This window comes from Centruroides vittatus, unplaced genomic scaffold (genome assembly GCF_030686945.1).
Source record: "Centruroides vittatus isolate TY-2023 unplaced genomic scaffold, ASM3068694v2 contig_424, whole genome shotgun sequence".
Classification (NCBI taxonomy): domain Eukaryota; kingdom Metazoa; phylum Arthropoda; class Arachnida; order Scorpiones; family Buthidae; genus Centruroides; species Centruroides vittatus.
In genome coordinates this window covers 713,481-728,924 of record NW_027122230.1, presented here as the reverse complement: position 1 = coordinate 728,924, position 15,444 = coordinate 713,481, and the positions used below count along the sequence as shown (strand labels likewise).

Below are 15,444 nucleotides of genomic sequence, written 5' to 3'. Positions count from 1 at the left end.
TGATTTGAATAAAAAAATTATTTATTTTAATCTTATTGCTTATTATTAGATTACCTATCCCAGCTCTGTAGTTTAAGTTTTGATTCGTGTGGATTATTTCAACGATTTGATATTTTTTACGATGTTTTTCTAATGCAGCAGTCCTTAAACAAATGAAGTAATGAAAAGTCCCTGGATTTGCACCAATAACAGAATTCTTTAGAAAAATCTATATAAGTATTATTGATAAATAAAGAGAATTTGTTAAGTCTGATTTGAATTAATAAATGTTTAATATTCATGTTTATATTAGCAGATAGGATGTTTGATTCTGTAGGTATATTTAGAGTTTCCAAGTACCAAGGGGTGATAAATCGACTTCATTATTGAATTTTGATCTTTTATAATAGACTGTGATAAGACGGATTCCATCATTAGCATATAGCTGTGTTTCCAATTATCCTCTGAATTATCAAATATTCTGCTTGAGACACCAAATGATTGAAGTACTTTATTAAATTTGTATTGCCATGTGTTTGTTTTTGAATTTGAATCGTTGATTTGGGTACACATAATTTGATGTATAAATCTCATATTGTCATCATTGGTATTTATTAATCTGTAGTAGAATTTGATCATTTTCTTCAGAAAAAAAGGGAATAGTTGATATCTGTTTGTTTCTGTTCTTATGGCATATCCTGGGACTGTTCTTTCAATTCTAAATAGTTTTCATAGGTAGGCGATGTGAAACTTTTCCAGATCATAAAATAAATCTAATGCCCATATCGGACTAGCGTAGAAAAATGCAGGTGTAATTAGTACATTAAATATTTTCATCTGAAGTTTTAGATTTGTAATTTTTAAAGCTGAACATAAATAAATGACATTGTTGATAAGTAGATTAATTTTTGCAGTAAGTGCTTTCAAATGTAATTGAAAATTTCCATTCCAATTAAAGATAATACCTAGACATTTTATGTTACTAACCAATTCAAGAGGTTGCCTGTTTAAGTAAAAAGATTTTTCTTGACTTGCTATTTTAATATTATTTTTGATTTGGATACATTAATCGATAAATATAGAGAGTTCAGATAGTTATTTACCTTGTCAATCTTACGTTGTAATGTTGCACAAGTTGGAATAATTAGTACTAGGTCATCTGCATAAAGTATATAATGGAAAGTTCGACCGTTGAGTCCATCTCATTTAAAAATAGATGAACTTTTATATTAATGAAATAGACAAAGAGGTATGGTGATAATTGCTCACCCTGGAGTATTCCATGGTTTATAGTTGTTTCCTGATAAGTTTGATTGGCATAGTGAAGATCCATATCTTAATTTTGTAGTAGGAAAACAATTGCTTATTAGAATCAGAAAATTTATTTCCAGCACCGAACAGTTTTAGTTTATTAACTAAAGTAGGAACATGTATGGAGTCAAAAGCTTTAGAAATGTCAATAAAGGCTGAATATATTTTCCTGCGTTTTTTTGTAAGTAAATCTGAATTCTTGAAGATAAAAAGAATATAGCAGATTTGGTACCCTTGGATTTAATAAAGGCAAATTGGAATTTCGAAGTCAGGTTTTGTTCTTTTATCCAACATTGAAAATGTGCTGCTAGAACTGATGTAAAACATTTTCTTATAGTCAGTAGAAGAGCTATTGGGCAATAATTCTCAGGTTTATTCCGGTTTCCTTTTTTGTAAATCATAAGTATTTTAGCCAAGTTCCAAGATTCTGGAAAATTTAGTGAATTATAAAAATAATTAAATGAATCAAGTAATATTTGCTTAGCTGATGGTGGCAGTAATTTTATGAATTTAATAGTAATTAAGTCAATGGCTAGAGCCGATTTTAATTTCAGTTTACGAATTGATTCTTCTAATTCTTCATAAGTAAACAATGTATCTAATATTTCATTATACAGATTTGTTGATTTCATGGTTGTTATTTTTTCAATATTGGGAAATCTCTTGAAGTAGAGAGACCAAAATTTGGAGTAATAGAGACTCCTGAACTTCAAAGATTGACATTACAGTGGTGAAATCAGCATTTCAACTTGACAAGTTTTGAGCTCGGATGAATGAACAATGACTTGGATCAGAGATTTATAGAAACCCTCTTGGACTAAGGAAAGGTGAATGGAAATGCAAATTGTTTTCAAGAAAGTTTCCATGTGGTCCCTCACAACAGCATAGAGAAATTCATACAACTCGGGTTCTTTATTCTATTCTGTTCACCATCTTTGATACTTCTTGCCCCTATTGTCAGTTTTCCTTTTCTTTAGTGTAAGATATTTTTAAGGATTAGTTATAAGGAAATTTTTGGGTAATACATAAATGCAAATTCCTTGTACATGGCACAATATTTTGTAATTATCTGGCTGACGACTATGTTTTGGGTTATTGCCAGAGTATACATCCTAGAGTTGGAGTTCATAACTGATTCTGTACATGGTTGTGTAATGCAAAATAAATTGTATTTTTTAACATCTGTGACATGTTTCTTTTCTCTGGGTGTTTGCTTTAGTAGGCTTGCAGAAACCCTTTCATATCTCACAACACATCATGTAATTTGTTAATTTTGTACAGAATATACTTGTAAATTTCAGAATTGTTCCAAATTTTGACTTTTCTAATGTTTATGTTAGAACTCATATAAATTCTAAAAATAGAACATGTAAATACATCCGTTTTTAAGATTATTTTAACATTTTACCATATGGTTGGTGCAGCATGAAGCCCTTGTACCTTAAAATGCTAATAACCAACTAGCCAACTAATAAATACATCGGTTTGATGCAGACCTATTGGTCGAAAATATTTATACATTCATAAAAATTATTTGCTGATATAAAGATCTGGTTATTTTTTTATTACATGATTTATTTTCCATTTTGTAAGTAATCAAATATAAATAAATATAAATACATATAAATCAAGATTCTCTCTTCCTTTTTCATAATTTATCAAAAAAGATTCAAATTTAAGTAAGTTTAATTAAATTTTTATAATATTGTATTATATTTTTATAATAACCTATCTATTTAGATATTTTTGTGTAGAACATTTTATTTAACATATATATATATATTAAATAATAATAATGAATTTATTAAATAAAATTAATTACATTAATTTTAACAGATGAGAAAAGTAGAGTTTTGCTTTCTGAAGATGATGGTGATCCTTTATCAAGTTACATTAATGCAAATTATATTCGTGTAAGTAAATAATATAAATTTGAATTAATTATTGAAATAGTTAGATAATTTAGTAATTATAAACTTTAGTTACAAAAGTTTATAAATTAGGATTAAAAAAGATGCTCAGTAAATAAAAATTTTGATTTTATAAAATGAATGATAGTGTGAGGACCAGAAGCCCCCCTGTTCTCCCCTCCTTGTATTATGGGATTAATTTAATAATCTACTATAATATAAGAATATAATAAAATATTATATAATTTTATCTATGTTAAAACATACATTTGGTGAAAGGGAGATGTTTCCGTTTAGAACTTCCTTGCAGATGTTAACAGAACTTTCTCATGCACCAGTTCATCCCCCTCACCATTGTTAAACTTAATTATTACCAAGTGTTTACCTTAAGAAAACCCTTTTGTTTATTACAGAACGTTAATAGATCAATTTCTAATCTAACTGTTATATTTATTTGGATGTAAGAAGACCATAGATATATTAAAATTGCAAAAATAGAAAGGAGAGGATTTCACCCCCCTTTCATAACAAAGGAAATATAGTTCCGTTTTAAGATCTTTATCGTTGACAAAAAAAACCAGTTGATGTCAAATGTCTTACCCCTTGATTTACCCCTATTATGATGTAATATTGAAAGATTTTGATTGGATAAGGCAATAGAATATTATCGAAATTCACACCAAAATCAGGGAGACCGCCTGAAGATTTCGATTGAGAAGACACAGCGAAAGGGGGTCTCCAATAAATAGTCGAGTTTGCTGAATACTTTCGTTGTAGGAGGAAGTCATTTGGGTCCTCCAATATAAATAGGCGTTCATGCATAAAGTGGAAGAAAAAGGCTTACTATTATGTGCCAAATAGAAAATCATCTAGATTCATCTTTAATGAGGTATTATGATCCTAGAATATTGTTGTAAACTCTCTCTTGGTGATAGGAAATAGAATAAGATAGACATAGATTTGATTGAATATGTTACAATTATCCTTTGTAATCATTTTATTTGTTTTATTAAATTATATTTGTTATTGTTATAATTTGATTCATCTCTGACTCAAATTTTGAGTAAGTTTTTCCAAACTTACCCATCGTCCCTCCCACTCGTTATTCCGCGAGATAGATTTAAATACGCGTGGTTATCTGCATTCAAAGTTTGATAACCTGGTGGAAAACTAATTCACAGGGGCTCTAAGGCATCCCTGTTGCAGGAGATCTTCACAGATTTCTGTTAAATAAATTCTTTACGGAAGCCATCCTGTACTTCCAAGTAACTGTTTAGAAACAGGGTCCATAAGTGGTGAACAGGTTTTACTCAACGTGTCTATTACCCTGGCATAATCTCACAATAACATAAGAATATACAAGATATGAATTTTTAGATTTAGTCTTTCTTTCTAAAGTGATATTTATATATTTATGTAAACAACTCCACAAATCCAATTACTTTGAATAAAGCCAGATGATCTGCCAAATAATCAGGCTATAATTTTTATAAATGAATGATCAGTAATTAGAAATGAAGTAATTTGTCCAGAGATAGGCAGTTAGTATGCCATCTTATTAAATAGAAGTAAATATCCATATGAGCCTGCTGGCCTTATTGTTATAATTATCAGACTTAACACAGTTTTCCAATTTTTTTGAATTAACATTTAATATCTCAGAATGAATTTTGGCTTATTTAATAGCCTTCTTTAGCTGAGTTGCACTTAAACATTTCAACAATATGGTATTACAATTAAAATTCACATAAAAGAACCTAATAAAATGAAATACAATACTCAGATAAACTGACATTTATATTACTATAATGTGAGAAGTTGGGGATTACTGGTCATTACTGTCAATCCCTTTGATTGGTGTTTGGTGGTAAAACCCACTCACGTTGTCACTGGATTGCTAGGAAGATGAAAAGTTGAGTGGGGAGGTTGTGGGTAAGTCAATAAGGTCTGCTCTCCAAGTCAAGACAGGTTACCAGTTTAATAAACTAAAGTAAAGACTACATTGAAGCAACTAAATCTATATATGACTCTAAGTACCAGCTTCATGGGATAATACATTTTTAGATATTCCGTATCTTAACTCTAAGTCCTTATACTAATTGACTGAGAGAGAGAGTTTACAAACATTCTAACATAATATCTTTGAGAGGGGGTAATGATGTCTTTTACTTCCATTGAGGCATATTGGTAGGGAGGATTCTATGGAGATAGCATTTGGCCTGGAGTATGGTGGGACAGGAGTCCTACCTGTCCCTATGGTGGAGTCCACCCTGAGGCTCAAGTTTGAGTCCCTTTTATCCTCTGAAGGGTGCGACTCTTGCCCTGGTGACTCACATTGTTGTGGTTCTAAGTTCAAACCGTGTCCTGGTCCGACCAGTACATCCTGACTCTCCTTTCCATATAAGGCTACAAATTCAAAGTTCTTTGATGTCACCAACGAGGTGTTGTGACTCTTCTTACCTCATAATTTATCCAATTTGACAGTTTCCTATCATTAATAATGAGATGTTTGACGAGGGTTTTGAAATAAGTCCAAACATTGTAAAGATTGTTGATTTGTGATGATATTCAATCCTCTGTTTATCTTTCAGATCTGTGTATGACAGAAATATGAGGTAGTGGGAAAAACTAGGGTTTCTCTACTTCTGCATTAACTGAATATTAGCTTAACTAATTAATCTAATTACATAATTGTCCCCCCTTCAGAATCTCAATAACAGTAATTATAAAAGACCTTAATAAAATTGATATTAATTTACCAAATACTGTAAGCATACTTAAAGTTAATTCTCTACCTCACATATATTGTTGTGTGATGATTATTTAAAAAATGTCTTCTATCTCTGCATTTCAATCATTGATGTTTGGTGTACTATTATAAATTTATCTCCATTTTAAAGATGTTTTCCTTTGGTATTGCTAATTTATAATTTAATGTGATTGGTATTTGACAATATTTGACATATCTTTTAATTACAAATTTATCCACATCTCTTTCTAGTGAATATTGATCCTCTTATTATTATTGATCTTATATATATATATATTGGGAGTTGTTCAGAAAGTAATTTCGTTTTTTTTTTGTGAAAAAGAAAACAACTTTCTTATAATATATAAATATTTTATTCAATTGTATATTGACCATTTTGGTCCAATATCTTTTGCCATCTTTCTGGTAGTAGTGTGATTCCATGCTCATAAAATTTCTGATCTTTGCTTGCAAAAAACTGATTCAAGTGATTTTTGACATCCTCATTTGAAGTAAATGTTTTACCATTTAAAAAATTTTGTAAAGATTGGAATAAGTAATAATCCGAGGGTCTCAGATCTGGTAAATATGGTGGATATGGTAGCACATCCCATCCAAGCTGTAACAGCTTCTGACAAGTTAGCAAACTTGTGTGAGGTCTGGCATTATCATGGTGAAACACTATACCTTTTCTGTTGATCAATTCTGGCCTTTTCTGTTTGATGATATCACTCAATTTGTCCAGTTGATTGCAGTAGACTTTCAAATCAATTGTGGAATTGTCTGGTAGAATTGTCTGTTCCCTTAAAATCCCACCAAACAGAGAGCATCACTTTTTTTTTTTTTGATGAATATCGGCTTTTGAAGTGCTTTGAGTTGGCTCATCTTTTCTACTCTATGATCACTTGCATTTGACATTGTTGTATACAATCCATTTCTCGTCACTAGTTATGATTCACTTCAAAAATGGATCATTTTCTTGATGTTAAAGAAGCAAATCACAGATGTTAATGTGATGGAGCAAATCTCTTTCTTTAAGAATGCATGGAACCCATATATTGAGCTTTGAAACAAAACCAAGACGTTTCAAGTGGTCATAAATGGTTGAATTGGAAAAATTTAATCTGTTAGCGATTTCTTGTTTTGTTATTTGGCAGTTTGCTTCAATCAATGCCTTTATTTTGCCTTTGTCAGCTTCAACTGGCCTTCCAGAACGTGGTGCATCATCAGTATCAAAATTGCCAGAATGAAATTTTGCAAACTAGTTTTGACACTGTCATTCTGTCAATACATCTTCTCCATACAAATTACACAATTTTTTTCTCACTTGAACAGCATTCTTACTTTTTGGTAATAAAAGAGCAAAATATGCTGAAAATGCTGCTTTCGATTTTCCATATTTGATTGACATCAAAAAAGAACAATTGCACAAAATCAAACAAAACTTTTTACAAATAAGCCTTAAAATGCCAGCTGTCAAAATATGTAATGATAATATGGTTTAGAATGAAAATGGCAGGAAAAATACGAATAATCCCTCTAGTGGTAAAAAAAAAAACAAAATTACTTTCTGAACAACCCTATATATATATATATATATATATTCAATAATAAGTAAATGTTTATATTTCCTGTTTGTTTCATCTTCTACAGTGAATTCCTTTCTCCTTTAATACTCAACTGCTGCTATTCATTTCTACTACTGATATATTTCCATGTGCATGCTAGTCTCATGCCTAAGTTTGTTTTAAATATAATTTTGCATTATTCAAAAATTTGTATTTGGATGATTTAAACTATGCAATTAAAAGTATTTGGACACACTCCATAAGTAGTGGAAGTTGTCTTATACCATATGTAAATGCTATGCGAATATATATACGTGTTCATACATTGTGAAAGAAATAGTAGATTGAGTTTGACACATAGCAGGGGTGGGCAAGCAAGAGTTCAGTGGAAGTCGAAATGTAGGTTTTGCAAAATGCATGGGCGCCGCAGTTCTGTACTGTCGTGGCGGATAGTATGGTAAGACGCGTGATTTTATTATATAATATAAATGTAATATAAAACAAATATTGAATTTTTTTAATAAACACATTTTCACAAAATTATAAAAATAAAATTGTAAAAATAATAATAAAAAACTGAAATTAACACTTTCAGCAAGAGCTGCATGTAACTCAAAAAGAGCTGCATTTTCCCATGTCTGCAATATAGGTTGCTTCAAAGAGCTCAGTGATTTTCAACATGGTGCAATCGTAGGATGTCACTTACGCTTCAAATCTGTACTTAAGATTTCAGCCATGTTATACATTCTCTGTTGAACTGTGGAGAAAGTCATAGTCAAATAGAAATCTCAAGGAACAACTGCAGTACAACAGAGAACTGGTTGATCCAAGAAATTGATGAAGAGAGATTGTCGACTGCTTGGACGTGTGATCCAGAGTAGACAGAGATTCTCTGCTGAATCAATTGCTACAGTTTTGAAAACTCCTTCGCAAGTGATAGTGCTAGCACCATTTATAGAGAAATGAGGACCCTTGATTACCATCAGTGTGCTACTGTTCATAAGCCACACTTTATCAGCATCTCCACTAAGTGCCATTTGGAGTGGTATAAAGCTCGCAAACACTGGACTATCAAACAATGGAAATACATCTTGTGACATGACAAATCTCAGTACTTGCTCTGGCATTCAGATGGTCAAGTGTGGGTTTGATGGGTGCCAGGAGAATATCTGCTGAATGACTGTGTGGTGCCCACTGTGAAAGTTTGGAAAAGGATGTAGTATGGGGCTCATTTTCCTGGTGCGGATGGGACAGCTTGTTTCAGTGAAGCATACTAACTTATGAACTCTAGCATATGTTGACATTTTGGACAATTTTGCTCTACCAACATTGTGGGAATAGTTTAGAGTGAATTGTTTTCTTTACCAACATGACAACATGTCTTGCCACGAAGCAAAGTGTGTGAAGGAATTGTTTCAACAGACAAGGGTTGTTGAAATGGACTGGCCTACTCAATGATGTCTGATTAGACCCAATTCCATTTGAGCACCTGTGGGTTGAATTAGTGTTGATTGCAAGCCTGGCCAAATTGCCAAACATCTGTAAGTGACTTCACGAGTGCTCTCAAGGAAGAATGGAGGAACCATCCCTGTGCTGTGTACCAATCTGGCGGAGAGTGGAGACTATGATTAGAACAATAGGAAGCACTACACACTATTAATGTGTTTGTAATAAAAGTATTTGTTGAAAAGTATGCATCTGAATATTTTTGATCACATAGTGTATATGGTCGTGAGGGTTCCAATATATAGAGTTTGAAATCAAGAGTAACAAGGGATAAAGGGATGTATGTGGGAGTGACCTGATACCGAAGCAGACTTTGTATTTACAGAATAACCTCATTATATTAACTTGAAAGATGCTTACAAAATTTCTGTTGTTTAAAAACGTTCATGTAGGCAATGTCTTTTGGATCATTTTCAGATAATGTTCTTTTGGTGGTTTGTCAGCCCTGGGGCATGGTGTTGATTTTCAGACAATGAAATAGTTCGTGATCAGTGGATCAAAGACAGAGACAATGTTGTCATACAGATGGAAATAAGAACACAGACACAAGGGAAAAGGAATAGCTTAGCATTGCAATGTAATGGGAGAAGAAAATTCTCATCCTTGAAATTTAGGTTTTTAAAGGATTTGTCTCCAAATTAAACATTCTGATTAGACCCAATTTCTTTTCCTCATTCTCCAGTCATCCTTTCTCTGCATCTAGGTGAAATTAGACTAGATTGGGTTGCAATTAAAAGTAATCATCAATGTCTAATTTGACATTGCATCTCCTCCAACTGGGAATGTTTAATGAACCCTGGAACTTTTTGGGCTGCAATTTGAAAAAGTTGTAGACCTATAAGTTTGCACTTTGTTCATCTGTCTATCTGTCCATCTGGATGGACAGACAGCCGTATGGACAGATGAAAGACAAGACCAGATATGGAAACATTAGGGGCACGAGGTACTGCTTCACTATTTAATAACTTTTGATGCAAATCAGAAGTCATGTTATTTCAATTCAGAATATGTTGATTAATAGAAATAAAATTGAAGTCAGTGCTATGAATGATTATTTTGATTTTTAGCACAGGTAGTAATTAATGGACTTTTTGACATCCAAAAATACAAAATTTATTTACAATGATGACATCAGAAGGAATTTTTATAATGCTCAAAAATTTCAGTTAAGGATGAAGTTCTAATAATGAATACCAAAAAATATTGTAAAAAAGAAAATTTTCACATTATTGGAATTATTTTCCTGTCATGGCCATTTTGTCTAACTTCTAAAACATTCCTTTACATTAAATGCAGAAACTATTCTAACCTCAGCACTGGGGTGAAATCAGGGAATTCCTTAACCAGTTGACCTGAAGAAGAGCAAATTGATTGTTTGTCAACTGCGATATACAATATATACATGTTATGCACTGGTTACAGGTTCTGGATAGTGTAGATTTCACCGTGGTGCTGAGGTTAGAATAGTTTCTGTATTTAAAGATTTAGTTATGCCGGCTAATTTATATCGTAAGAAACTGATAGCTCTGGTTAAAATTAGAGCCAAACTATGGTTTCTGATGAAGTGTAAGAAGAACAGACTCCTTTACATTATTTAAGTTAAGTTAATTTAACTAAAGTTAATAAGAAAAATTACATACATTTACAATTTAAATCATTTCATTAAAACATTATAATTTTATGAAATTATTCAAAATTTTAAAGTAACACAAGTTGGGTCTGGGCCTGGTAATTAATACTGGCTTCCTTATGTGCTTAGCCCCATCAATATCTTAGTGGATAAAACACTGGTAGTTTGTTGCAGGTTTTGCATCTCACTAATGGGCTAACCACATGAAATTTTTCAGGTTTTCTTTACAAATCTAACACCTAAATAGAGTCAGTTTCTTATAGAAAGTCTTCTTCGGAGGCTTTGCTTCTTGCAAGATTTCCAGGTGTTGCATTGCCTTCTCCCATAAACTTATCCATTTTGAGATACTTAACTGTTTTGTTTATTTGACATCATTGAAAGCATCATCTGAAAACACTGAAAATTTTTGCAGTGTGTAGTGCTGAATAGTAGAAATTTTCATGTACAGTGGTTGAGATAATTCGGTTAGCAGATTTCTCAACAGGGTGTGGACCACAGATCCCTGTAGGTCTAGACAAATATATTGATAGCAAACTATGCAAATTAAGTAAATGGCAGATTAAAATTTATTAAACAAAAGGTGAAATTTGAGAAACAGTAGATTAATGCATGTCATTGGGATACATTGTACTTAATTAAAGACATGTAGTCGTTCTTCCAGTTTTTCAAAAATTGTATTAAGTTTTTTTCTTTTTACAATTTAAATAAAGATGCACTGTTGATAATAATAATATTAAAACTATTACAGTGAAGTGTTGACTTAATGTATGGGGTGTGTGTAATAGAAATGTAAGGAATGCACAAATGCTATTCATCAGTTTTTATTTTTTGATACTACACCTAAAAACCATGTTTGTAAGCAGTTCTTTAAACTTTGCAAACCATATCAAATGAGTTAATTTTAAATTTTATTGGGTCGTCTGGAAAGTTTGTGCCAATTTTTGGTAGGTGGCGTAAGGACAGGTCTAAACATGTCAGAATGATTGAAAACAAATGACATGCTTACATATCGTAAAAGACAGTATTTCAGGCATGTTTGGAAAAAAATTTGGTTACAATACATTAATTCTTGTCAGTTTTTTATGCTTTTGAATATGGAAGAAAACAAAGTGAATTTTAGGCATTTAATGCTTTTCTTCTATCAGAAAGGCAAAAATGCCACACAAGCAGCAAACAAGGTATGTGCTGTTTATGGCAAAGATGCTGTAGCTGAAAGAACTGTGCAGAAGTAGTTTACTAGGTTTAAAGCTGGTGATTTCAACCTTAAAGATCAAGAACGCTTGGGTTGGCTCTCCACCACAGATGATCAGATTAAAACACTGATCAAGAATAACCCATGCTATATGACACGTAAGTTAGCAGAAATGTTAAATATGTCAAAATCCATCATCCACAAGCATTTTGTGAAGCTTGGCTACATAAACCATTTTGATGTATGGGTTCCCCACAATTTAATGGAGAAAAATCTGATGAATCACATTTCTATTTGCAACTCGCTCTATAAATGCAATGAGGAGACACCATTTTTGAAGCAAGTAGTGACGGGGATGAAAAATGGATCATTTATAATAATGTTGAACGAAAAAGATCTTGGGGAAAGCGGAATGAACCATCTTTAGCCATCCCAAAAGCTAGTCTTCATCCAAAGAAGGTCATGCTCTGTGTCTGGTGGGATTGGAAAGAGATCCTGTATTATGAGCTTTTACCAAACAATGAAACAATAAATTTAGAGAAGTATTGTTCCCAATTAGACAAATTAAAGACAGCAATTGAACAAAAAACATCCAGAAATAGCAAATCGGAAGGGTATCATGTTTCATCACAACAATGCACGGCCTCATGGGTCTTTGATAACTCAACAAAAGTTGTTGGAGCTTGGTTGAGATGTTCTACCCCATCCACCATATTCACCAGACCTTGCATTTTCTGATTTCCACCTATTTCGATCATTACAAAATTTCCTTAATGGAAAAAACTTCAACTCGTCAAGATAAAAAATTACATAGAAAAGTTTTTCACTGAAAAACCTGAGAGATTCTGGAAGGATGGAATTTTCAAGTTGCCTGAAAGATGGAGAAAGGTTGTAGAACAGAATGGCACCTATATAATTTAATAAATATATCCTAAATTTTAAATCACCTGCATTTCAATTTTCCTTCGAAATTGGCACGAACTTTCCAGACAACCCAATACATCAAAATATAAATAAAATATATATTTTGATGTAAATACTGTCACCCAAAATTTCATTTTTACATTTTTTTTACAATTTTAGATTTAATAAGTAAGTCTTATTACACATAAGACTTATTATTCTATTGTATTGTAAGATTGCAACAGATGGCATGTATGCAGCAATTGCATTTTTTTCACTGCTTGCACAGTTTGGACATAGAAGCATCATTTGAATTCCAAATCAAATTTCTGTTGAACTGGACAAAGAAAAATGACAAATCACATTTATTTACATTTTATACTTAATTGACATAATCGGAACAGTAGCATTCAAAGTATGGGGGTACTACAGTATATACAAATGAAAGTAGTGCTAAATATTTAGATTTATTTTTTTCAATTTGAATGAATTTACTGTACAGCTGGATGATTTATAAAGTAAGCAATCTATTAATAAATACACACTGTCTTTTAACATTAATTTAGAATATTATTGAAACAAAAGTAGGCACACAGATACTTTCAATATTTTACAAATATTGTCTTTAGGTGAAATAGAACGTATTTAGAATAAAAATAAAATTTAAGTAGATATGTCAGCAAGTTTTAAATAGGAGATATTAATCAAAACTCACACTTTCTTAACAAATTTTTTAATATGAATTTTAGAATTCAAGTGAAATCAATGTGACATGAATAAGTATACGATGTTTAAATACATAAAAATATGGTGAAAATATGATATACAGTCATTATAGTAATTACATAAAAATTACAGTCAGTTTTTTTTAACATTTTAGGAAACATGAAAGTGCTAAATATATAAACTATCATTTTAAACTTAACTTATCCATCTAAATTTTGTTCTTATTCTAAATATGTTTATTCTGCCTGTATACATTCTATTTTCTTCTATTGTAAAATGTTGAAAGTACTTGTCTGCCTGTTCTTGTTTGAATTAAACTAAATTAATATCAAAAGACAGTGTATCTATTAATTGTACAAATGTGATGTTGAATATGTTGTTCAGTTTTGTGAGCAAGCTATGGCTTAAAAACAGTAATACTTTAAATGATATTCTAACCTGAATTTATTAGTAGAAATAGATATTACATAATTTAAAAACTTGTAAAATAGAAAATAGAAAATCTTCAAAATAAAAATCATTAATATATTGATTGAAATGAGATATAAATGTATTTTAAAGAAATAATGACTCTATATGTTTAAAGTAATTATATAATTAGTTTAACATAGAGTAATAAATTATATAATAAATTGAAATTTTTATTTTTGCAAGTTTTTGTTGAGTAATTAAAACATAATTTTGAATATAGAATGTAATTGTTTTCAGGGTTATGATGGAGAACCAAAAACGTACATTGCAACTCAAGGGCCTATGGCTCACACTGTTGATGATTTTTGGCTAATGATTTGGAAAGAAAAAGTACCCATTATTGTTATGATTACAAAATTAAAAGAAAAAAATAAGGTAATTTTACTTTATTTTTAAGTTTCTTAATACAGTGGGTGATCGGTTAATGAATGAATCGGATAACAAACACTTTCACTAAAGATTTTTCTGTTTGGACAACAAACACATGATCGGATAATGAACACCTCACAGAACAAACACAAGAAGTGACATAAAATAATGAATACCGATTGGTCTTCCCTTGTCTTCAGGCAACAATTTGAAACTTTTTGGAGCGTGGGAGATGTCAACATTGACGCTCAATCCGGTATATACTGATCAGATAGTATTCCTCCAAACTTTGAAACTCTTCCTTGTAATTCCAGCTTTTTATTTTTCTGGTAGAAACAATTTTTTTATGGTATTTGCAAGACTGTCAGGCAGGCACTCATTAAGTTTTGAGTTGGTTTTTATTTTCAAAAAGTGAGAGTATAATAGCAAAGGCAGAAGATGTCTGATGTTGCTGGGCAGTATGGCTTGAACAGGTCTACAGTAGGCTGCAGTTCAATCTTATCTAAGAAAGATACAGTATAATCAAGAAGAATCAAGCAGCTAAAGGAGTAACAAAAATCACATCTGACAAAATAAAGAACATTGAAGAGCTCATAATGGAACTTGAAATGGATCTGACGACAGAACGCCAAGAACTCTTGAATAAAGAACACCAGAAAACATGGCAAGATATGTTTTTATCTGAAAAAGAGAATTAACGTTGATATCCGCTATTAAATATTTTTTTGAAGAAGTGGGAGGATGTCAGAATGTTGGTCTAGAATGGCATCAAACCAGGTCAAAGTTAATAGGCTTGGGGGATCTCTACAATTTTACAATGCTATTAATTACTTCTGAAAAATCCTAAAGAAGAGAGAAAAGCAATCGACATTAGACAGATTCTTTAACTCCTACAAACAGAAAAAACATGACATATACACAGTCTTGCATTTTTATTAATGTATTTTTATTATTACATATAAATAAACGTAGTAAGCAAGTATATATTTTTTATTTTTTGGAGTCTCCAGAACAAATTAATCAAATTTCTATAAAAATCTGGTAAATCAATAATTGGTTAACAAACAATTTGTACAGCGAATAAAGTCTGGAATGGATTACATTTGTTAACTGATCACCCACTGTATTTT

The 15,444-nt window shown here is 31.3% G+C and overlaps 1 protein-coding gene across 2 annotated transcripts in view; it reads left to right on the top strand.

Moving 5' to 3' along the window:
• LOC136976766 (tyrosine-protein phosphatase non-receptor type 5-like) overlaps positions 1–15,444 on the top strand; it is a 104,768-nt gene that overhangs the window by 66,352 nt on the left and 22,972 nt on the right. For both annotated transcript variants that reach the window (XM_067272127.1, XM_067272126.1), the window contains exons 10-11: positions 3,127–3,203; positions 14,183–14,320. In XM_067272127.1, the coding sequence (XP_067128228.1) occupies positions 3,127–3,203; positions 14,183–14,320 (215 nt within the window). The remainder of the gene's footprint in view (positions 1–3,126; positions 3,204–14,182; positions 14,321–15,444) is intronic.